Raw genomic sequence first — 25,753 nt, 5'->3', positions numbered from 1 at the left:
AACGCGAGGCCGGGTCCCACGTGCAGCAACTGGGAGGATGTGAACCTATGACATACAGCTATCTACTGGCGCTTTGGGGGGAAAAAAATGAATAAATAAAATCTTTAATATTCTTACCTGGAAAAGTATCACCAATTATCTTTCCTTTACCAAACAAAGTCTATTAAGATCATAATTGTTATAATTTATGCATGTATTACATATATATATTATCTGTTATGTGAGCTTCAGAGTTGTAAGCTGTGTGCAGTGTGTTCAGACAAAGTTTCAGGCATTAGGGCTTGACCCTGAGGTAGAAGTGAGAAGTGAGCTAGGTTAGGAACATTAAATATTTACAAGTACTATATATGATTTTTGTTTACCCTTGACATTTTTTCCTTTATTTGCTTGCTGTTGGTTTTTTAGATTAAAAGAAGAAGAAAATAAAGCTAAGAAATAGATGTCTTTTAACTTGTTTGTTTCTCTTATTATTTGGGATATTCTAACCAAAGAGAAATTTGTTTTTGTTGAAAGTTTGTAATACATGCTTTGACAACACAATATTTGATGGAATATTTTGAGAGAGTCTTTGCCTTCCTATTTTGTCTTGTTTCGGAAGGCCCAAGTAGAACTACTTGGTGGAAGTTAAAAAGAAGTAGATTTCACCTCCGTGTAAAGAAGACGCTTCTTAAGGAATCGAGTTATCCATTAGTAGAACAGGCCAGAAGGTACAGGCTGTGATATGAGCAGCACACAGATAGAGTCTCACAATAATAGTAAGAATTTAGCTTTCCTCAACCCCCATGTCCACAATTGTGGTGTGTTGACCCTGTCTCCCACTAGTTATTACATTTTAATGTTTGGTGTGCTAATAATTACCTGGAACATAAATGTTTGCTCTAATTCCCTATTATCTTTCTCCACTTTTTTTGTTTTGTTTTTAACATGCCATTGAATTAAAACTTAATCCCACCGATTGTGTAGTACCACTAGAGTGTTTTTATTTCCTAGAGCATTAGGTGGGCAGTGGCATTGACATTTATACAAAGATAATCATAGCAGCATTGTTTGTAGAAGTAAAAGCATGTCTCTATATTGGAATACAGGATATTAAAAAAGAGGCCGATTTACATCTGCTGATAAAGAATGATTGCTAAGATTAAGTGAGTTCATGGGACATTGTATGTAAGACATTCTATGTAGTATACTTAAGTTTATTTTAAAAATAAGTATTGATTATCTCTAGAAGACTGTGCAGGGATGTGTGTTTATAGGTAGATTATCTCTGAAAGAATACACAAACCCCTGGTAAAGTGGTTGTTTCTGGGAAGGAATATTGGGGGTCAGTGGTGGAAAGGACACTTTATTGTGTACTTATTGATTTAAAATTTATTTAATCTTGTGTATATATTAACTTTTAAGTTATCTAAATTAATTTAAAATGTTTTAAAGGAAATCCCAAGCAAACAACTGTTTTTATCATGGTGGGACTTAAGGCTCAGAAAAAAAATTGAGAGACATTGGAATAGGTTGCCTTAGGAAGGAAGGGGGTGGTAGCTGATTTTCTCTTTGAAAGAATATAAGGAGAGAGTGAAAAGGCATCTGCTAATTCATCTTCTCTAACCTTTGAGTTCTTTCTAATTTCTAAATGAATGTCTCGTTCTATGATACGTATTAAGTTTACAGCTTGTGCCTTTTTTTCACCCACTCTCATGGTTTAAAATTATCTCTAATATTAAATACTTATTAATTATAGTTTTATCGGAACATTTCTCTTTGCAAAACTTTTCAAGTACTAGTCCTTGAGTATCTATTAGCATAACAGGTAGTAAGGGAAAGCTAAATGTAAACATGAACAAAATTGGTGATTGCTGTCACAAATTGATATCTGATTATATAAGCCATATCTTTATCTATAGAGTGCCCACAGCTTGTAAGGTAAGCAACACATTAGAAACTTATAACTAAAAGCTCAAGGATAATATAATATTGTGGATGTACTATGGCAGGGCTAAATGTTTGAGAGGGTTTTTTTGGGAGGGGTTCCTTTTTTTGTGAAATACTTGTATGATTTGGAAGGGAATTCTCTTAAAAGAATGTCTTAAAATTTATGAGATTTTAAATAAAATATTATTTCTTAAAGATAGCAATGAGATTTTGTTAGGAATCATTTGAATTTGTTTTCTTTCAGAAATCGAGCTATAGCAGATTATCTTCGTTCAAATGGCTATGAAGAGGCATATTCAGTTTTTAAAAAGGAAGCTGAATTAGATATGGTATGTTTGACTTTTTACAGTTATTTGTAGTATAGTTAATGAGTAGAATTACTCAAATGTCAGTAGTTAACAGTCACCTTAGATATTCACAAATCTTAACATTTGTTATTGTGGTTTAGTTGACACTAAACTTGGTTTTCACCCCCTTTTTTTTGTATAATCAGATTTTTAGTAACATTTGGGCTTAAAGATGAATGGTCTTTATGGCTTGAACTACCATAGGTTGAGTCATTTTTTAAAAGGTTCTCATTTTTTCCCCTAGAATGAAGAATTAGATAAGAAATATGCTGGTCTTTTGGAAAAAAAATGGACATCTGTTATTAGATTACAGAAGAAGGTAACTAAGTCTTTTCTTTGAAGTTAGTTGTATTTCGAGTGTTCTCAGATAAACTTTCTGAAAATATTAACATAAATTATTCTTTTGCATTAATAATTATATTTAATCTTGAAAAGGCAAATAAAAATACATTTCTATGCATTAAAAAAAACTTTGACCTAGACAGATCATTGCTGATACATGCTAGCTCATGTAACCCAAGTACTGGCTGGGTTGAATCTGCACAACTCTGGCTTCAAGGAATTGATACTGAAAGAACTCATTTGTGCACTTAGATGAGAAGAACGCATGGAGCCAATATGATGCTGGGAAAACAGCACTAAAGTGTACTCTTAGACAAGTCGTTTTCACCTCTGGTCTTCTGTAAACTGAAGGCAATAAATAATATTCTGGTCCTAGAATTTATACTTTTAGTAGGCAAAGTTAGAATAAATAAATAACATTGTTATGAGTTAATCCATAAAGAGCTCCTAGAAAAGTGCCTAGCTCATAGATGCTCAATAAATGTTAGCTTTTATTATGAATATTATTATTAGCATGTATAAGGTAAACTGTGGTTTAGAAAGAATTTACTAAGAGTAGCAAACTTACAGGGACCAAGATAGGCGCACTGCTCTTGCTCTACTTAGTAGATATAAATTGAAATTTTTCTTTGCCTTAAGTAGTTAAAAGACACAATTGTACTGAATTTTTCTCAATTTTCAATTTTGTCATACCGTTAAAATTTTGGTGGTATATAATATAGATCATTTTCAATTAAATTTGACAAATGCATTGTAAATTACTGTGAATTGTTCAAAAATATCACATATGCTATTTTTATTGGAATCTATCTATACATAAAACCGTGTGTTCTTCTCAAGGTTATGGAATTAGAATCAAAGCTAAATGAAGCAAAAGAAGAATTTACATCGGGTGGACCGCTTGGTCAGAAACGAGACCCAAAAGAATGGATTCCCCGTCCACCAGAAAAATATGCATTGAGTGGTCATAGGAGTCCAGTCACTCGAGTCATTTTCCATCCTGTCTTCAGTGTTATGGTCTCTGCTTCAGAGGATGCTACAATTAAGGTAGTTTTTCAAAATTGGAAGATATGTAATAGGATAATTGTTTAAAGCAGATTTAAAATTAATTGAGTGAAAGAAAGAAAAAGTCCTTGAAAATGAGGGCCTAAGCAGAGGGCCTTTTTCATTCTTTGAAACTGTGTGATTGGTTCTAATCCTTTAAAGATGGAATTACAATAAAATTTCATTGTAGCTCCTGAGAGGCAAGCTGCCAAATAAATTCACTGATGAATTTGAGAAAATTGGATGTCACTAATTTAGTCTTGAGCAATAGGTCACCTGGTGCTTGAATAATTTTTGTTATTGGAGAATGAAGATAAAAATGTGTGCCTTACTTTTAAGCGGAGGTGATAGATGAAAATATAGAATACAAAACTAGTAATTCAGGGGGTGAATGTATTCTGCAAAAGAATTCAATAGAGGATTTTTTAAATTAGACTCTCCTGGATGTATTTAATATTGGCTTTGATTCCAAACTAAACAGTGGTTTTCTCTGGGGGTGTGGGAATGTAGGAGCTTTCACTTTATAAGTTATACATTTCTCTTATTTTTGTATTTTTCATAATAAGCGTATACATTTCAATGTTTATCTTTTAATCAGAAAAAAGGTGGTTTTTATAATTCCCTTTGATCCAGACACAGTACAAGGTTGTATAAATCACCTGCAGAAAGATAAATAAAATATAGTTAAAAGGTTTAGGTAGGTTTCTCTATTCTAAGGCTTATTTCAAATTAACTTGTAGATTTTGAGTTTTATTTGTAGAGGTATAACTAAGAAAATGTGAATAGATTGTTAAGATAGTATATATTGCATAGCAGCAGTCCAGCATAAATTGCAGAAATCCTTAAATGTGACTATACTTAACCTGTTCTTCAAAGTAAACATTGTTTTTTATGTTTTCCTTATGTGGTTTCTTTAGTTTCTAAATCAGTGGCTTCCTTCCATCCTGTGGGCTGGTGATCCATGGGGCAGGCTGTAGAGTAATTGGAAGAGAGTCTTAAATTCATATGTGCATCACATATTGCTGTAGGCTGAGATAATAACATGCATAATACATTAGTATATTGCTATTTTTAAAATGTATTTAGACATGTATTTAAATTACTGATTTCATGGTATTCTTGAATACTAAAAAATTGCACCACTATCCTGAGACATAGGAGTAAAAGGGTGGGCATTCTGGAATAGATTGAAAACCTGGAACTATTGATTTTGCAGCAGTAGTATTAAAGCATAAAAAAACTAAATGTGCCATCTTAAAATGTATCTATTGAGTCAACTTTGGAATATTACAAATGGAAGTTTAAAAAATTTTGTCTATAATCATACCACATACCTTAGCAACTAGTTACCGTTCTCCCTTCCATTTAGTCTTTATTTAATGTGCACACGTTTGTTTCATTAATGAAAAGCATTTGTATTTAGTTTTGTTTTCTTTTTTGATTAAACTTATTTTAAAAATACCTTTCTTTGTTTCTAGTGAATCATCATTTTTAATGATTTTAAACTGATTGTTTTATTTATACATGGGGGCTTTATAGGGTAGTTAATGGTTAGGAGTACAGGCTCTGGGTTCAAGTCCTGACCCTGCCACTTAACAATTTATGTGAACATGGGCACGTTAACTTTTTGTGCTTTTCTTTCCTCATCTGTAAAATGAAATTAATACCTGTCTCATAGGGCTTTGGGGAGGACTAAATGAGTTAATACATGGAAACTATTTAAAACAGTGCTGGGCAGATACTAAAGGAACACTCAGTGTCAACACTATTGCGGCACCAGTAACAAACCTTCCTTTGGACTTTTTAAGTTATTTCCAGTCATTTGCTATCATAAATGTTTTCTATCCATTTTTATACATAAATCCTTTTTTCTCATAAATACTTCCTTGGATATTTTATGGAATGAAAAAAACTATTTTTGCTCCCCTTCCATGGTTTTCTTTCTTCAGTTGTGGTAAAGCTAGGTGATTTCTAAATGATGATTGTGATAGAACTACTTTTGAAAAAACTCAAAGGAGAACACAAAGAATTTTTTGTAATTTTATGACTATCTTGGACAAAGTGCTTGATATGTTTAAGGCTCAATTTTCTCATTTGTTGGGAAGGGGGATTAAAAATATCTATGTCAGGGGCCGGCCCAGTGGCATAGTGGTTGAGTTCACATGCTCCACCTCAGCGGCCCAGGATTCACAGGTTTGGATCCTGGGCGTGGACCTACACACCACTCATCAAATTATGCTGTGGCAGTGACCCACATACAGCATGGAGGCAGATTGGCAACAGATGTTAGCTCGGCCAGTCTTCCTCACCAAAAAAAAAAAAAATATGTCTATGTTATAAGATTCTTTTGCTTAAAATAATGTATACCTAATTTATGTAACAACATAGTAAGGGCTTAATAAACTGTAGTTAATGTTATAGTTATCAATAACAAAATTAAAATTTTTATTAAATAATTTCTCTTGTGTATCTGGTAAATAGAACAGGTTTGTTCCTTTTAGAGCCATTCGTTTACATCATCAACATTTGAACTATAGTAATTTAGGAAAAATCATAGAGGATAGGTATTTGGAATAGTTCATGACAGTTTTTAATTGCTTTAATTTAATTAAAATTGATTTAATTTAACCATTTAAATTTTTGAAATGTTATTTATGGTTGTCATTTAGAAATAATTCTTAAATATTAGAAAAATGAACAGCAAACAAAACTGAAAAATATGTTCAACTAAGAAAGCAGGTGAAGGATTGCTGACTTTAATATATAAAGAGTTCAAACAGATATGAAACACGTCTTAATAGAAAAATGGACTGTAGGACATGAACAGACAGTTCATAGAATAAGAAAAAATGTCTAATCAACAATAACAGAAATTTTGGCCTCATTACTAATAGTAGAAGAAATGCAAATTAAAATCACAATTTATATCAAATCTGCCAAGGTATTTTACTTTTTAAATGAGAAGTCCCAGTGGTGATAAGGATTTGTGAAGCAGGCATTCTCATTACATTTGATAGAGGTTTTTTTTTTTTTTTTTTGTGAGGAAGATCAGCCCTGAGCTGACATCTGTTGCCGGTCCTCCTCTTTTTGCTGAGGACGACTGGCCCTGGGCTAACATCCATGCCCATCTTCCTCTCCTTTATATGGGATGCCGCCACAGCATGACCTGACAAGCAGTGCATCAGTGTGCACCCGGGATCCGAATCAGCGAACTCTGGGCTGCTGCAGCAGAGCGCGCGCACTTAACTGCTTGTGCCACCCGGCCGGCCCACAAATTTTTTTTTTTTTTTTTTTTTTTGAGGAAGATCAGCCCTGTGCTAATATCTGCCAGTCCTCCTCTTTTTTTGCTGAGGAAGACTGGCCCTGGGCTAATATCCATGCCCATCTTCCTCCGCTTTATATGGGACGCTGCCACAGCATGGCTTGCCAAGCGGTGCGTCGGTGCGTGCCCGGGATCCGAACCAGTGAACCCCGGGCCGCTTCAGCAGAGCGCACGCACTTAACCGCTTACGCTACTGGGCCGGCCTTGATAGAGTCTTATGGGAGAAGAATTTAGCAGGATATATGAAAGGCTGAAAGTTTATACTTTTTGACCCAAAATTTTTTTCACTGTCACTGTGTGACCTAAGTATTGCAAAATGAAGACAGATATTTTTCAATATTCAAAGATTTTCACTATGATTTTTTCTATAATTATGAAAAATTTTAGCTGACAATAGGGATTCCTTTCAAAAGAATGTTTGCTAAGTTTTTAATGGCATGGAAAAATCCTTATGGTAAGAAGCAAAGGGAAAACGGGATGATGAAGTATACACAGTCACTATACTTAAAAAAAAAAAGCATAGAAAAAAATGGAAAAACCATGCCATTGGTAGGATAATGGGTATTTTTTATTGCCTTTATATCAGTACACTATAGATTTTTTTATCGTGAGCATTTATTGCTTTTATAATCGTACAAAAGGCAAATATCAAGAAAAAAATGAAATTCATATTCATTCTTGACATTTATAAACTAACACTAAAGTGCCCTGTTCGCTCACCATTTATAGAGAGAGACAATTCGTTTTCTAGGTATATTTATTTTAGAGAAAATACTTTAGTGTTTTTTAATGAATGCATGGGAAGAAAGTTAACTGACACTGAAGTGAACTGCATGATGACACCTTATTTGTTTTCAGTATGTAAAATATTCATCTGAACTCTTGTTAAAATTAAACATTTAAATACCAAAATAAGACAAAAATATTACAAAAAGAGAAAACTGTAGACCAACATAATACCAATTATGAACACAGATGAAAAATCTTTAACAAATTATAAGCAAATTGAAGTCAGCAATTCATAAAAAGCATAATTAATACGTCACAACCAAATAGTGTTTATCCCAGAATGCAAGATTGGTTCCACATTTGAAAATCAATCAGTATATTATACCATATCAACAAAAAACCATAATAGTGGTTCAGAAAAAGCATTTGACAAAATTCTAACATCCCTCATGATAAAAACTCTAAACAAGCTAGGAAGGGAGCCTCCTTAACCTGATAAAGGTATTCAAAAAACCTGCAGTGGACATAATACTTAATGGTGGAAAACTGAATGCTTTCCCCCGGAGATAAGGAACTGAGGCCAGGATGTCTGGTGTCAACTACTTAGGTTCACCTTTGTACTGGAGTGCCTAGCCAGTGCAGTAAGAAAGAAGAAGAAATAAAAGGCATACAAATTGGAAAGGAAGAAATGAAACTTTCATTATCTGCAGACAACATGATCTTCTATGTAGAAATCCCAAAGAATCTGCAAAAAAGCTACTAGAACTGTGACTGAACTTAACAAAATCACAAGATGCAAGGTCCATATACAAAGAGTAATTGTATTTCTATAAACTAGCAATGAATAATTGAAAATTGAAATTTCAAAATGCCACTTAAAGTAGCATCAGAAAACTGCAAAATACTTAAGGATAAATCTAACAAAATATGCACAAAATTAAACATATAGTAATCACTTTCATGTAGAAGTACTTGAACATTTAAATGGTAAAAATTTTACTTGTGTATATTGGGAAGGGTACATAAGTTTTCTATAAAAGAAATGTTTTTAGAAGATACTTTACTTTTTAGGTGGTTTTTTTTTATGTAATTCTGATTACATATGTATAATTTTGTGTTCTTTTTTACATAGCATTATTGTATATGTTCCATAAATTCCTTATAGTTGCAGATTTTATATCTACTTAGCCACTCCCCTAATGTTGGATGCTTAGATTATTTCCAAGTTTTCAAGGTGCATTTTCTAAATTTCTCTAAATTGGTTGAAATACACCCTACCACAGATAAATTTGAACTTATTATGGGAAGAATGGAATCAATCATTTGATTTTAGGGCATGTAATTGATGTTGGTTAAAGATTGAGCTTCAGACTAGCATTTGGTCTCCAGAATGAAAGTTTAGTGTGTTCTTGAGATCCGTTTCTGTTTATTCTTTTTTTTTTTTTAATGTTTTTTTTTCTTTTAATGTTTTTTCCCCAAAGCCTCAGTAGATAGTTGTACGTCATAGTTGCACATCCTTCTAGTTGCTGTATGTGGGACGCGGCCTCAGCATGGCCGGAAAAGTGGTGCGTCGGTGCGCGCCTGGGATCCAAACCCGGGCCGCCAGTAGCGGAGCATGCGCACCTAACTGCTAAGCTACGGGGCCGACCCTGTTTATTCTTGATAGCTCATTATTTCTATTATCTCAGAAAAATTATCTTTAAAAAATATGACTGTGACTTCATTTACATCAAAATGACATATGCTTTTGTTAATCTGTTATTTGTGTACAGTTACATCTTGTGAAGTCTTTCTTTGGCCTCTTAGATGTCTGAGCTCTGTTTGTCTAGTAGAATTAAGTACTACTTTATCGTTCCCCTAATATTCTACATGCAAATGCCTGTCATATCCTCCTGAAACTTTTTTTTTTCCACTTACGTTTACTTATTTACATGTCTGTTGCCTGCTGTCAGACTGGGGAGGGACTTTGTCTTGTGGCTTTATGTATCTAATCACTAGTATAATTAGGTATATGGCGAATGCTTAATAAATGTGGTACTAGAGGTCTGTTTTAATAATTGCAATGTCAGTTTTCTCTATAGAGAGAAGATCGGTTTATACTTGAAGATGTGCTATTTCCAAGAGAGTTACCCTTTGTTGGTTGCTCAGTTAATTAGGTCAATAAGGTGTCAGAGTAGCCTGCAAAGTGCAAATGTGAAACGAGAAAGGAGTGATGGGTTGTTGTTAACCAATTTTCTGTTCACTTGTCAGGTGTGGGATTATGAGACTGGAGATTTTGAACGAACTCTTAAGGGGCATACAGACTCTGTACAGGATATTTCATTTGACCACACTGGCAAGCTTCTGGCGTCCTGTTCTGCAGATATGACCATTAAACTATGGGATTTTCAGGGCTTTGAATGCATCAGAACCATGCATGGTAAGGGGCAGAGGACAGTATTTTGTTATTGATTTCTAATATGGCGTTCCAGAGAGAAGAAGAACATTGTTTGCTAACAATGTGCAGGTTCCCTACATTCAGTTCTTAATTGTGTATATCGGTGGAGGAGCACGTGATGTAGGTAGTCCCATAAGCCACAGTAGTTGAGAGTTGTGTTAGGAGATTTTAAGTATCTCTTAGTGGTTTAAATAAAATATTTAATTTGTTTTCACAAATATTTTTTGATAAGAAAAACTGCTAGAACATATATATATCCTTGAGTAAAAGAGAAAATGAAGTTATTGAGTTTTTTCATTTTTTCTCAGTTGAGAAACTCAAGTCCAGAGAGAGTATGATAAAAGCTGGAACCCAGATTCCCTTGCTCACTTTTTAATGTTCCACGTATAGTGTAGTCTCATTGTTAAGTTGTTTTTCCAAGTCTTGTTGTGCAGACTATTCCCTGAGGCAATTTAGCTTTGTGGAAAGAGCATGGGTTTTGGAATCAGATATCTGGGTTCAGATTCCTACTTGTTTACTTATGGCATTAGGAAATTTTAAGCTCTTTCATCTGCAAGGTAGAGGTAATAATATCTAAGTTGAAGGGTTGTTGTGAGGATAAAATGAGATCGTATACTTAAATCATCTTGGTTTAGTACCTGGCACATAAAAGGTGCTCACTAAATAAGGATTTTTGTTGTTTCTTTAAACATGATGAAATTTGAATGTTTGCATCTTATATAAGGAACACATACTGTGTTAGTAATAAAATTTTTTTAAAATAGACTATCCAGAGATCTTAGCACGTGAGTAAGCTATGATTACATAGAGGGTATAATTTGAAGGGTGTGTTTTTTTCCCCTCACATTAAATGCATTTGGGGAGCTTAAAGGAATTCTGTTGACTCCTTTTGTAAAATTCTATTGACTCCTTTTGTATTTATGTTTCTTTAAGTAGCCTGTATCTTGTAGCTCTAACTTAAGAAAAGAGTTCTTTCTAACAATTGTATATTCCTTAAAATAATATGATATTTATGAGGACTCTGGGGCTTTTTCCTCAAAGGATAGCTAACTAGGGAGGTGAATAATGTATATGGAATAATGCATTTTTTTACCCCCATGGACATCAAGAACAAAAAGAGATAATTTTCAACCACTATTTAAAATAAAGAACCAAATTCCCGTTTTTCTTGTCCATTCTGTTCAGCTTTGTAAATCTTATTTCCATCTTAGACGATCAACCATGGAAAATTTTGTGTTTTTCTAGTGTTCAAATGTAAATATTCAGCATGTTAATATATTCAGATACTGATAATACTAATGTCTTATGATTTTGAGACAATTGTCCAGGTTGAAATTTAATCGTAAATGAGTTGGCTACTTATTTCATTGTGGATTATTTTATTAAGTTACTAATTCCTTAACTTTTTTGTGTAAATCCAAGTTTATTATCAAATTTATGTAAAGCCCAATATATTTAAAATTGTTCTGATATTTGAAATGCCATGGTGAAATCTCATGGTAAACTAGGGTTTAATTGTTCTTGGTGGTATATCACTTACTACGTTGCTGTGTTATGTTTTAGGCCATGACCACAACGTTTCTTCAGTAGCCATCATGCCCAATGGAGATCATATAGTGTCTGCCTCAAGGGATAAAACTATAAAAATGTGGGAAGTACAAACTGGGTAAGTAGATTTAGTTGAAAAGGGATCAGCAAAAGATATATTAAACAAAAAAAAACAAAATTGTGTTCTGAATGTTCCAGTTATTTTGGCTTTAACCCAGAATGATCACCATGACCATTGTATTACATACTTTAAATCTAAGTTTTGATCTCTGAATGTCTCCCAAAAAGGAAAGGAGAAATTATAAAAGAAACTCTATGTCCTTGAGAGCCATTTCTATGCCATGGCTTATTTTCTCTGTGGTCTTCTTTTAGGTGATCTCTCTGTGGGTTGAAATAAAATGTAAATAACATTTGTGCAGGTATGCTTCTATTAGGCTTAATTTGGTTATGCTTAGAATTACACGATTGTTATAATAAAATCTTAACCTACTGGTTTTAACCAGATTAGTAGAGCTTGCCTTTTTCCCAACATGGCTAGAAATATTTTGGTTAGGTTTATTGTATTTAGTTTTGAAAGATTTTATTTCTCTGTATGTTTTATCTTGTAGATTGTGTTGATTTGGTTAGCTCTTTAATGATACTTCATCAGCTTATTTTAACTAATGTTTGATTTTCCAGCCTGTCCCCATCTTTTATTAACCAGGAATGTACATTTATTTTGTTGACTTGCATATAGTTTCTCTAACTTGGTGCCATTCTCTTTATTCCAGTGCATAGCTAGTTTTGTATCGCTTTTGGGAAGTATCCCATTGATTGCCATTCACAATGTAAATTATTACTTATTTTGACAGCTACTGTGTGAAGACATTCACAGGACACAGAGAATGGGTACGCATGGTGCGGCCAAATCAGGATGGCACTCTGATAGCCAGCTGTTCCAATGACCAGACTGTGCGCGTATGGGTCGTAGCAACAAAAGAATGCAAGGCTGAGCTTCGAGAACATGAGCATGTGGTAGAATGCATTTCCTGGGCTCCAGAAAGCTCATATTCTTCCATCTCTGAAGCAACAGGATCTGAGGTACTGTGTGACTTACGTGTCATTTCATGATTTTATTGCTGATATCTCAGAACCTTAGACAACTTTTCTGATTCTCAATTTCAGGGCCATTAATGCATTAAAAATCTGTATCCCAGAATTCTGAATCTTTAAACTCTTTACTGTTTCCAACTTGCAGATGTATTTATATTTTTTAACCAGTGATTATTATTGCTGTCAGCTGATGGGTGATGGGGAAGGGGATTCTCCTGAAGAGTGAAAGTAGTCCTTTAAATTTATCAGAAAAACCATTGTTATCAGTGCAAAAATGCAAAATAAAACTTACAGGAGAGGTTAAAGTTATCTTTTAGAAGAATAGCCTTCTTTAATGAACATAATTATTTTATTTATAAATTTATGGTGAAATGCAGTTCAGTATTTAAATATTTGTTTTAAATGAAGAATATTTCTTATGAAGGCCTCTGATACCCTTGATCATTAGAAGCATTAGCTGAGTCTGGAGTTTTATTATGTTTCTTCATGATTCTTAATTTATGCTCTTCATGATTTTATTCTTTGATTAATACCTTAAAAATAAATTATAGAATATTATTTCTGTCAATAAGTTATGTGAGGCAGAAATGACCACATTTCTTTTTCATAGAGACAGTCCTATCAAGAGTTTTTTTGAATTACATTTTAATAAATGAAGGAGAATCTTCCCCTCCCCCGTCTAAATTATTTCATTTAGAATAATTTTTCTAAATGAAATTCTATTTGTTATCTCTTATTTTGGCTGGCTCATTGCATTTTCAGTTATTTTTTTTCTGCCCTCTGGTTGTGGTTACTTACTAATATGTCATAAATTTGATTCTGGCTGGACTTTTGTAGAGGCTGAATTAAATAGTTTTTAATTTGATTGCAGAAGTCTTGAGCAGTAAATTTATCATCCATTGGTGTTGTAGAACCTGAATATTAACCTAAGTAGTGATTTTCTGTTTTTATATTTATTATCTGGGTCCTTCTGTGTAGCCTAGGTTTGTCAGAACACTTGTGTATTTCAATAGGGAAAAACAAGGTGAATAAGTCCTGGAGCTCTAATGTACTGCATGGTGGCTGTAGTTAACAATGCTGTATTGTATACTCGAAATTTGCTAAGAGGGTAGATCTTAAGTGTTCTCACCACCAAGAAAGTGGGGGGATGGGTTAGTTATGTGAGGTGATGGATATGTTAATTAGCTTGATTGTGGTGACCCTTTTACAATGTATACATATCTCAAAACATCAAGTTCTATGCCTTATATATATATATATAATTTTTGTCAAAAAAATGCATTTTTACAAAATTGGAAATACAGATGCTTGCTAGATAGAAGTCATTTATAGTCCTTACCTAACTTCTTGCATGGGAAACTTAATTTTTATATGTTCTCTATAGACTAAGAAAAGTGGCAAGCCTGGGCCATTCTTACTGTCTGGATCCAGAGACAAAACTATTAAGATGTGGGACGTCAGTACTGGCATGTGCCTTATGACCCTTGTAAGTTTGCATAATCTCACTGCTTCTTTTACATCTTCACTGTGCTTATATACTATGTATATACAGAATATATTTTGGGGTTAAATACCTTGTGACATCTTATTAAATAATTTGAATTATTTTAGGCTTTAAAATAACTTCTTTATAAAGACACTTTTTCTTGAACTTTTGTAGTTCCATTGTTATAGTGATATGACAGTTATTCCTATAGAATATCATGTTATATAAAGGATCTACAAAGCCACAGTACTGGGAGGGAGATCCTAGCTTACTGTATCTTAAAAATTGTATAATATCTCCTGTGGAGAGGAAACAGTATTATTATAGACCCATTCATTTTTGAAGCTGTTTGCTTCTCTGTTTCACTGTATTTGATTTTAATATGAATGCTTTTAACTGTTACCTATTTGTTCACATGGTCCAGTTTATTTGGTTTATTTTACCGTTCTGAAATTAATGGTGCCAGCTTTATGACTTGGAAATGCTTATTTCATTTTTGGAGCACCTAGATTTCAGTGTGAGGATATATAAATGATAATTCGGGGTTATGGACATTCTTGTTTGCCTAAGGGAGTTTCAAGGGGATCTTTGGACATTAATCCAGTACCAGTTTTTGTGATTTCGTATCCATGTTTGTTTTAGAGATTTTTTAGGTGCCCACCATACCTTGAAGTGATTATCTCTCTGTAGGATGTGATAGACAGATACATGTGAAAGTATCATCAAGAATTGATTAGAAAATTAAACTCTTCCTCTAGTAGTAGTCTGAGCTGAGTTCAGATACACTCATCTTGCTGTTAGAAGAGATCATCTACATTTAAAATCAGAAAGGATGTGTTCTCCTTTTCTGTAACAACACAGGTCACCATTAATTTCCCTGGAGTTTTCTGGCTCCTGCTTTTCAGTTGAAGGAGAGTACTTTTTTCTGCTTTATTTTGATGTGGCCACAAGAAATGCAATTTGACTTTTGTTGAGGCTTCTACCTCTAATAGTGGTGACTTTTGTAGGTCACTATAATAGAACAAAGTGTTTTAAATAAGGGCAAAGGCAAAGTAAACCAAGGCAAAGGATATGTCATCTTGGTTGTCTGTCTTTTTAAAATTAAAATAGCTCTCTCTTTTAGTTCTTTTAAAAAAGCAATATATAGTTATTTATGTTGTAGAAAAATTTAGAAATATACAGAAAAGCTAACAGAAAAAAATAAAAATCACCCTTAGATCACTCTAGCATATCTAATACCTACCAAGTATATTTTTCTAAACTAGAGCCTGTGCAGTAGAACTTTCTTCAACAGTGTTCTGTATTATTATCCAGTATGGTAGTTACAAGCCACGTGCAGCTGTTGAGCTCTTGAAATGTGGCTAGTGAGACGGAAGAACTGAATTGTTGATTGTATTTAATTTTAGTTTATATTTAAATAGTCACATGTGACTAATGGCTACCCTGTAGGACTGTGCAGTTCTAAACAAATCTTTTTCTTAAATTACTATGTAGATGAATATGGTGTTTTGTTAATAAAAATGGTATCATACTGTACTTACTGCTTTGCAGCACACTTTTAATTTAGAAAGTATGTGACACTTGCTCATGTCGTTAGGTACTCTTCTTCACTGATTACATACAGTGCTTTGATGAATATCTTTGTTAACTAAATCTTTGGGCACATTCTTAATTATTTCTTAGGATAAATTGGAAGAAATAGAATTGCTGGGACAGGGGATGTAGATAGATAGATGGAGATGAATAGATATGCAGTAAATACCTGTGTATCTTTCACCTAGAGTTGCCTGTTGTTAACATTTCCTTTCTGTGTGTGTGTGTTTTGCTGAACAATTTGCGAGTTACTTATAGACATCATGGCTCATTTTTTGTTTTTTGGAGGAAGATTGGCCTTGAGCTAACATCTCTTGCCAATCTTACTCCTTTTTTCTCCCCAAAGCCCCAGTAGGTAGTTGTATGTCATAGTTGTACATCCTTCTAGTTGCTCTATGGGGGTCGCCGCCTCAGCATGGCTTGATGAGCCGAGCATAGGTCCACGCCCAGGATCCAAACCAGCAAACCCTGGGCCGCCAAAGCGGAGCATGCGAACTTAACTGCTACGCCACCGGGCCAGCCCCTAGACATCATGACTCTTGTCCCCAAATATTTTAACATGTATCTCCTAAGAACAAGGGTATTGTGGATAACCACAATAAAATTTCACACTCAAGAAATTTAACATCAATACACTACAAACTCAAATTTTCTCCAGTTATCCCAATAGTGTCTATATTTTATAACTTTATTTTAGCTTCTGTCCAGGAGCCAGTCAAGCATCACACATTGCATTTACTGATCGTGTCTTATAGTTTCCAGTTTCCTTTAATCTAGAATTCCCTAGACTTTTGTGTTTTCTCTTTTTGTCTTTTTTGGCATTGACATTTTTGGTGCATGTAGTGTCAGTGTGCTTTGAGTAATTACTTAACTATTTTCATAGATGCTATTTAGACAATTTATCCCTTTACTAAGTCATATACTTTTTTGTTTTTAAGGTGGGTCATGATAACTGGGTACGTGGAGTTCTGTTCCATTCTGGAGGGAAGTTTATTTTGAGTTGTGCTGATGACAAGACCCTACGCGTATGGGATTACAAGAACAAGCGATGCATGAAGACCCTCAATGCGCATGAACACTTTGTTACCTCCTTGGGTATGTATCATTTATGAGGTTTCTGAGCAATTAGATTTTGGAGTGCCAGACATAACAAAGTTTTATGTAACCACATGGACTTTTCCAGGTAAGAAATGATGACGTGGTTTCAGGACAGAATAGAGAAGACAGGTTAAAACTGTGGATTCCTACCATTGTTTTAAATTCTCCTTTCCTTAACTCTCTTTCTCCATCATCAGCCTTATAATAAAAAAAATTACTTTCTCCATTACACAACATTAGTTTTGGAAACTAGAATTGTGAAGATGATGCTTACTGATCACTCTGATGGGTAATTTTGCTCCCCTACTAGTATGTAAGTTTCTCAAAGGAAATCTTACTCAACCTTTTTCCTCTGGCAGGTATATACTTTTGTGTACTGGGAACTCAGGGAATTGTATTTAAGTTTAATGAACATCCTCAGTATCAAGTGAATCTAGAATTTAAGATAGTGAATACAGTAAAATATAATACACTGGGTATGATGGATCTAATGCTAAACATAAAGCCTCAGTAGAACAGGGCTAATGCCTACCTCATATTAAACGTGAATATAAAGCATTAGTACTGAGCCTGGCACATAGTAAGTGTTGAGTAAATGGATACATTGAGGCTGTCCTTGTTGTTAGATTTGAGTGTTTATTCAGCCTTAGTTGGGTAGTGAGGGTAAGTATTTTTATTGAGGTGTTAATATAGGAGTGCATCATTAAGTTTCAGCTTCCCTAACCCAGTTGGTAAGCTTGATTTGGTATCTTCTGGGGGTAGATGTGTGGGTGTGTATAGGGAAAAAATGGGTATTCCTGGCACTTTGACTTGCTTATTTTGTGGCTTATTAAAAATTGTATCTGGCTCAATCTGATTTTAAAATAAGCCTTTTCTTTTTCTTTCAGATTTCCATAAGACGGCCCCATATGTGGTTACTGGCAGTGTAGATCAAACAGTAAAGGTGTGGGAGTGCCGTTGATTGAGTCTCATTTGGCCCCTCCTCCCTTTTTTCCTCTGGATGCACTCTGATGATACCATGGTTACCCCATTGAGCTCTGTTTAAATAAATATTGTCCTTTCATGTAAATTATTCTGGATGTAGATTGAGCTTATTAAATGTTACACACAAAGTATTCATGCATGGTGAATCCAAATTGTATACTGTAAATTTACATATGTTGTCTAGAAGTACCATAGGGTTTAAAAACCTGGGCTGGCATTGGTCACACCAGGCCTAAGAAGGCAGAAGTTGAATAAATTGAACTAGGGCACTAAACTGAATAGTTGACAGTGTCATTTTATGTTGGATTATTAATTCCTGTTTTTCTTTCTGCTATCTGTTGGTGCCTGACTTGATGGCCTCATTTGGGGAAAAGTGGTGGTTATTAGGGCTTTTTCTGAAATGTGTATCTATGTAACATCACTTAAGTGTGCTTAATAAATCTTCTTTAAGGATGTTAGATAATAAGGCAACAATTCAAAATCTTCTGAACCATCTATGTAATTAATGGGGATTACACATTGGAATTTTTGTCATGACACATTTGCCAAATCAATAGGATACATTTGTTTTGGCAGTCTATCAAGCAAAGGCTAGTGGTATATTTATGTAAGAAAATGACTGTAAATCTCAAATAAGAAAAATCTCAGCAGCTAATAGCAAATCATTTATTTCATTTGGGTCTTAATGCTTTGTAAACAGGTTAAAAAACACTGTAATACTCTAAGCTTCTATTTTCCACACTAGACACACTTCTAGCTGTATTCTCCATACTTTTAGACTGTATAGTGATGTGACTTCCAAGTAGAATTTAAGCTTCCATTGAGTGTGTCATGGTACAAATCACTATTTGTTTTTTGATGTTTTTTAGGGATGTGCAATGTGCATTATTACATAATGACAGAGAAATATGGAAAAGGTTATGTTTGCCCATTTTTAAGGGAGTGGGAGAAATACAAGTTTGTTCAACATGAAATCCGATATCAATTTGAACTGTGTTTAACTTACAAGTTAAAAAAAAGACAGGGTTTAATGGAATGTGCATAACAATGTACTGTGTTTTCACCTTTTGTTTATATATAAATGTTTATAAGTATATGGGCCTATCTGTAAGTGGATAAGTCTGTATATGTATATCACACACATCCAACCTCTATGTCCTTGGGTCCTGGGTTTTTGAAGAAGTGCTAAAACATACAAGTAGAATAAATCTTGCTGTGGAATACCATGCTTTAGGACAAACCCTTTTTGTTCCTAACGCTTCTGAAAACTAGGTCTGACTCTGGGAATTCTTCCCAGCTAAAGGAAATCACTTGCATTTTGTGCCCCCCCACGCACACACACACACACTGCAGTTTGGCTGTTCAGCATTTTACACATCCCTGATATATTGTATATTGTGATCCAAAGTTTCTACTAGTAGGTTTAAGAGAATTTTTATCTGTGACTTTGGAAACAATATTCCATTGAAGATTATTAACAAATAATTCCATTGCTTAGCTAACATTTTTTTTAAGGTCATGTGAAAAGTTAACAGAACAATGAAATAACAGTTTAACAAAGACACTTATTCTGAATTGCATTTTATTCATTTGTGTAATATGTGATTTTTTAAATGTCCATTTTAGTATTTAATGGAAATTTGGTTCCTGAAAAAGACAAAGGGTTAGAGTTAACGTCCTGTAGATACACACACAGAGAATAGGCTGTATATTTACTAGAAGCAGCTGTATGTCTAGCTTGTGTCTTTTTGTTTGTTTACTTGTTTATTTTTAATAATTCCTGAGAGAGGTCTCTGGAAGGGAAAGTGTTTTGAGAACTAATGGCTATTTTTTGAGGACAAAAATTACAATTTAAGCTAATTCCTTAAATACAGTAGAATAACTTTCAGGACAATATTGCCTCACAACCCTGCTCACATTGAGAAGTGTTTTTTTTGTTTCCCCTTAGCTGTTCTGACTGGATTTTTCTAAAAAAGCTATGGAAAATATCTTTGTTCTCATTTGCTGCTATTTCCTGTCCTGTTTTAAGAAATACAAATACATAGAAATGGTGCATCTTAACATTTGTTTGTACATGTATAAATGTCTTGTATTTTAATTCATTTTTAGCATGTAGCAACACCCGAATTGTTTAAGGGTAAGCCACAACATCTAGAAATCACTCATAGATATGAACAATAAAAGAAAAAATGGTACCAATTTAGGAGGAAACAAAGCTGCTGTCCGGTGGGTTTTTTTCCCTGCAGCATACAGTGACTTTGGTTGACAAAGGAGGAGAAACGATATTATTCTGTAAACAAAGTTATCCTTACTTGGGAGATTGCCACAGCCTGCTGCTTAGTTGAGTTACCAGACATCCTCCTTTTAAGAAGCAGCGAACGTTGAATCTCAGGGATGGTCCTCAACTGGATCCAAATGTAATGAGCCCTGTTTGAATATTGAAGGGGGCGTGGGGGAGAGTGATCCATCCATGATCCGGACTCAGATTTGCAGAGGTTTCCTGCACTGTTGTTTGACACTGCCCTGTTGATGCTCTTTCTTCCTGTTTCCTTCGTTTTCTCTGTCTGCTGTCTAACCCTGTGCCTTGCCTGGGATAAGTACAATGATGAGGTTACTGGTTTGGATTGTAAGTAGAGAAATTTATTAATTGGTTTAGAGGTTCACTGCTGCTTTGTCACTTTCTCAATCAAATTGGCCACTTATTTAAGAAATAAAAAGCTGGTAGAATTGCATCCTCAGATGACTTGACTTTTTGTGTGTGAAAACAGACATTCCAGTGCCACCCTGATGTAACGTGCCCAAGAAGTCCTAGCTGCACTCTTGAAAGTGCAAGCCACAGAAACTGTGGTTTAGACATCGCTTGGAGAATAGTTGCTTTTTGACATGGCATCTTGCACTTTAGGAGACTAAGACCGTCCTGTTTTGTCTATGTGTGGTGTGACCAATGGTGTGCCCAGAGCACTGCTCTAAAAATCACTAGTGTTAGCAAGTTGTCCGGGCTGTGGAGCGCTCGCTGTAGTCTTTGGAAGCTTTGGCTCTAGATCACCAAGCCCAGTCTCCTTACTGTCAGTGCCCTGCTCTCCTCTTGGCCTCTTTCTGTTTCTATGTGAACTTCCAGGTAATATCACTCATTAAATAGTTTTTTTTAAATAAATTTTTAATAAATTAAAAAAAAACTATTTAAAAGTAAAGGATATTTGTTTTGTTGACAGTGGTGGCTTGATAATCCTTAAGCAACTGAAGTTAAAATTGTTGAATTTGGAGGAAAAGGCACTTAAAATGGTTACTCTTTCTGTCCAGCTGTATATAAGTCCAATGTGTTAATCTAGATGATGCAAAGAAGAATCTCCTGGTAGAGGAGCGACAGACAAAATTGGTGAAAAAGGTTTTGGTTTTTTTCCAGTGGGGTGGGGGGAGGGCAAGCCGGATTTACAAGTCACGACTGGACTGAACTGGCCTTTTTGTCTTTCCACTATATCATGTAAGTAGCTGCTTTCTTGTCCTGCCTATCCTTCAGGCATCCCTAAAGCTCACTCTGAAGATGACAGAAACAAACAACATCTTCGAGTTAGAAGTTGATCTGACACTGACATGAAGGCAAGCGTTGATTTCATATGAACGTTGCAGAGGTGGTGATTGGAGAAGACAGTTCCCCAGATTGTAAGAGTTAACAGAAGATATTGACACAATTTAAAAAAATCAGTAAAGGAATGTATATAATATTGCTCTTGTGTTTTACAGTAAGATTTGTTGCTCTCAGACTGTGTAAAACAAAATTTATTCATGTTTTCTGCATATTAAAAAATCTTATTGTACCAATTGGTAAACTATTAAATGCCTATAAAACTAGATGTGGTTTTTTTTTTTTTTTTTTTTTGGTCTCCTTGTGCACAGATTTAAAACCTTTCAAGTTGAGTCCTATTAGTGGGACTGTGTTCAGCACCAGTCATAGAGTAAAATGCAAATTGGTGACAGGGTGGCAGGGCCTTAATGGAAAGCTTTTCTTTGGGGCAGTGCCAGCACTGCCTTTGCTGTCTGCTTCCTTCAACCTATTTGGAGGAAGGAGCTAGGAGAAGCAGCCATAGGAGCTCTTGGTGGTAGTGGGCTTACAGAGAGCCCACTAGGTCATGCAGCTCCAGACTCCCCTCCAGCAGCCCTTTTGGACAGTGACTCTACAGCTGGGAATGACCAATTATAGACTCCCTGACAAAGACCCACCCCTCTTGTGGTCAGAGGCTAGAGATAAGGGTTCCTACCCACTTTGTTCTAATGAATGAGCCTCTTGATCTGCCCAGTGGTCTTAGGTTGAAGTGTACCAAACGAGTCTTCACCCTTACCCCGGAAGTCGTAAGGCTTTCTCTGTGTTTTACACGTTGGCTATGTTAAAGGACGTATTGAATGATGTGGTGGCTCTTTTCTTACAGCCCAGTTGTTTTCCTGATCCTATTGGGAGTAGCCTCTCACCGCAAATAAAGCTGAGCGAAGAGCACCAAAAGTAATTTGCTTGAAGTTACAATTCCCTGCGATTTGCAGCTTTTCCATTTCCTTGCAGGGCTCCTTTTTTCTCCCAGGCTGAGATCCAGATGGTGAGTCTGACCACTTTCTATGGGTAGAGTTCTAGCCTTAGTATCGCTGTCCTGAAATACAGTTAGCTGTTCAAAACCTGCCGAGTAACTCACTGTGGTGTCACACGCATCAAGCTTCCTTCCAAGGTTCACAATTGCGTCTGTCCCTGATGGAGATGCGGAGTAGGAGTAGGCAAGTGGAAGACATGGTGGAGAAATGGTGCTGCATCCTGGATGTGGCAGCTCTGTTCCTGTTTCGTCTTGGGTGAAATTCGACTTGCATGCAGACTCACAATTCTCAACTGCTGACATGCCAGAATCCTCTAGGAAAGTGATTCCCAGTGTTCTCTGGGCCAGCAGCAGCAGCAGCAGCAGCACCTGGGAACTCATTAGAAATGCAAGTTCTGGTACCGGCCCGGTGGCGCAGCGGTTAAGTGAGCGCGCTCTGCTGTGGCGGCCCAGGGTTCACAGGTTCAGATCCCGGGCGCGCACCGATGCACCGTTTGTGGAGCCATGCTGTGGTGGCGTTGTCGCATATAAAGTGGAGGAAGATGGGCACGGATGTTAGCCCAGGGCCAGTCTTCCTCAGCAAAAAGAGGAGGATTGGCATTGGATGTTAGCTCGGGGCTGATCTTCCTCACAAAAAAAAAAAAAAAAAAAAAAAAGCAAGTTCTTGGGCTCCAGCTCAGACCTACTGTATCTGAAACAGGGTGGGACCCAGCATGTCTAGTTTAGATTTGCCATCCAGATAACTAGTGGAGGCTCAAGTTGGAGACCCACTGATCTAAAGGATCCAACTAACTTCTCATCAAAGAAGAAATTTGGACAAAAGTTACTGGTGCCTGGGCCCCACAGCTGGAGTTTAAACTCAGCTCTCTTTCCTCTTTCCCCCTCACTTTCACACATGGAGTTTGTTCCATAGTGAATATTTTGTGTGGTCATTCCTGCTTGGTCACCAGTCCTCTTTCAATAAAAGTGGAGGTGGCGGGACTAGGGGAGGGAGAAGAACTGACTGACAGCCTGTTAGGTGCCAACACTTACTTACCTTTATTCTCAACACACAACTTTATTGTCACATACACCCCCTGCTGGTGGGTTTTAGTGTATTTTTATGGACAAGAAAACGGGCTCACTTGAGGTCATATGCCAACAGCATTAAGCTAAATTAAAGGGTGAGCTGGGACTTGAACCCAAATGCATTTGCTCTTTACTTTTTCCGGTTCTACCTGTATAAAGCATCCTATTAGCTATTTAAGTGTAAGGAAGACCTTCTGACATCTTTTAAACCATTTTTAAACTTTGTCATGCAGGAAAGGCCCTCATCCCATCCCTGAGCACTTATCACATTATACCCATTGCTAACTCCATTGTGGGATGGCCATTAAAAGGGGTGGAGGCCGGGAATGGATAAGCAAGAATTATGTTACCCACACTTGAAACTCAGGAAGGCTCCTCAGTCATTCTATATGAGATGACTTTATTCTCAAGGTAATTGTGTCCTGAATGGTCTGCATTTCAGTGTCTGGTTTTTTATTGATGGCTTTGCCTGCTTAATAAGGGTATTTCACTTTCCATGTGAGGAGGGCCACCTGTCCTCTGTAGGTGTCCTGATTATGTATGCCTTATTTGATTTGGTAGTTTAGACTCTGGAAGTAGGTGTGAGGAAATACTTGGGCCACATCAGGATACCTTATTCCCAGCTTCAGGATATGTAGGAATTCCTCAATGAAGTCTAACAGTTCTCTCAATACTTATAGTTAACAACAACAGTTTGAGGGCAGGGTTGGAGACAGATGATTGATACAGCCTTAAAAGTTTAATTTGGTTATAATAGTTCTTTAAAAAAGTAATAGGCGTGTTGAAAGAAATTCAAATTTGGAAGAAGACTGGCAAGTAAAAGACCAGCGTGGGGAACATGAAGACAGAGGTGGGTGTGGCTTACACACCTTAGACTTAATTTCCATCTGGAAGAGTTGCCCATCCACACAGACCATGACCTAACACATGCTGGTTCTCACACTGACCCTTCCTGTATACCACTATTCACACTTTTTAAAAAATTGAAATCTGTCAACTAAGACAAGGGAAAGAGAAAGGGTGGCTGTCACATCCAGAGCCTCTCGTTTCCTTTATAAAACAACAGCCCCTTGTTATCTGGATTGTCAAACCATATCTGACGACACTAATACACTTAAGAGATTAACCATGAAAACCCGGCCTCTCAGGTGACTAGTAGGTACAATTAGGTAATTAAACCTGATCCATTCTCAGCTTTACAAGATAATGTCCCCATTTCTAGAAGTGCTATGAAACATGTGACCAGTGTTCACAGGCTAAAGGCCATCGGAAGGCATGTTCAGAACACAAGCATGAAGACTAAAGCAAACGTGTGGGGAGCATGCGTCAAGGCACCATAAAGGCACCGATGGCAACTGAAACCCTCAAGGTCAGGGAAGTCTTTTTTCCAGTTGGTTCAGGAAAACTAACGGACATTAGGGTTGCAGTTTTTTTTTTTGGAATGTCAAAGACACAAAGAACTCTCCACGTATTCAGAAAGGCATTCTAGTATAATGAGGCTGAGGGCCTGCCTGCTCAGGAAAGGGATGGCTGAGCAGCCACCAGTGGTAATGAGACCTCCCCTCTTCTTAGACACAGGCCCTCTGCACACCGCCCCTCGCACTTCACAGGCCTTGCCCCTCAAGCCTACCTAGGTGGGCTCCCTTTCCTCCATCTCTCTAGATCTCCAAGAGAGCCTCGCTAGCCCTGAAACCTATGCTAGGATGGCAGACTTCAGACCCCTCCATTCTCCTAGCACTCCTAGTCTTTGGGAGGTGCTGCCCAATCCTCCTGACTCAACCAAAGGGACAAAGGCAGACACCTGGAGTTAGGTGTTCAGTCCAGGGCCTGGGCCCCCACACTGTAGCACCCCTCAGTCCTACTGGCCTTCGCTCCAGGATGTACCACAGAGGAGGATTCTCAGCCTTTTCTCCTCCTGTGAACAACAAGAGGTGGCATTCACCTGCATGCCACTCCCACGGGCCTAGGGACTGGCCAACTGGTAAACCCAAGCTGGGTGCCTGCGACTCCACGCTCTTTCCTCCCACCTAAATGACATTATAAGCATAACCTTGAATTTGACCTAATCTATACACATTCATGTGCTTTAAACCCTCACTAGTACCATTTCTGGCACCTCACAATCAAATGTGACTGGTACAGAACACACAAGAGACTGGGACA

General features: G+C 36.3%; 1 protein-coding gene across 2 annotated transcripts in view; it reads left to right on the top strand.

Moving 5' to 3' along the window:
* PAFAH1B1 (platelet activating factor acetylhydrolase 1b regulatory subunit 1) overlaps positions 1-21,797 on the top strand; it is a 71,044-nt gene extending 49,247 nt beyond the window's left edge. For both annotated transcript variants that reach the window (XM_004433290.3, XM_087440636.1), the window contains 9 exons: positions 2,171-2,255; positions 2,518-2,592; positions 3,456-3,662; positions 9,961-10,129; positions 11,711-11,813; positions 12,547-12,775; positions 14,172-14,273; positions 16,805-16,961; positions 17,852-21,797. In XM_004433290.3, the coding sequence (XP_004433347.1) occupies positions 2,171-2,255; positions 2,518-2,592; positions 3,456-3,662; positions 9,961-10,129; positions 11,711-11,813; positions 12,547-12,775; positions 14,172-14,273; positions 16,805-16,961; positions 17,852-17,925 (1,201 nt within the window). In that variant the 3' untranslated portion in view covers positions 17,926-21,797. The remainder of the gene's footprint in view (positions 1-2,170; positions 2,256-2,517; positions 2,593-3,455; positions 3,663-9,960; positions 10,130-11,710; positions 11,814-12,546; positions 12,776-14,171; positions 14,274-16,804; positions 16,962-17,851) is intronic.
* Positions 21,798-25,753: the final 3,956 nt, after the last annotated feature.

The sequence above is a fragment of the Ceratotherium simum genome, chromosome 16 (genome assembly GCF_057802395.1).
Source record: "Ceratotherium simum simum isolate JZ-2026a chromosome 16, ASM5780239v1, whole genome shotgun sequence".
NCBI lineage: Eukaryota > Metazoa > Chordata > Mammalia > Perissodactyla > Rhinocerotidae > Ceratotherium > Ceratotherium simum.
This window is presented reverse-complemented; position numbering and strand designations above follow the sequence as displayed.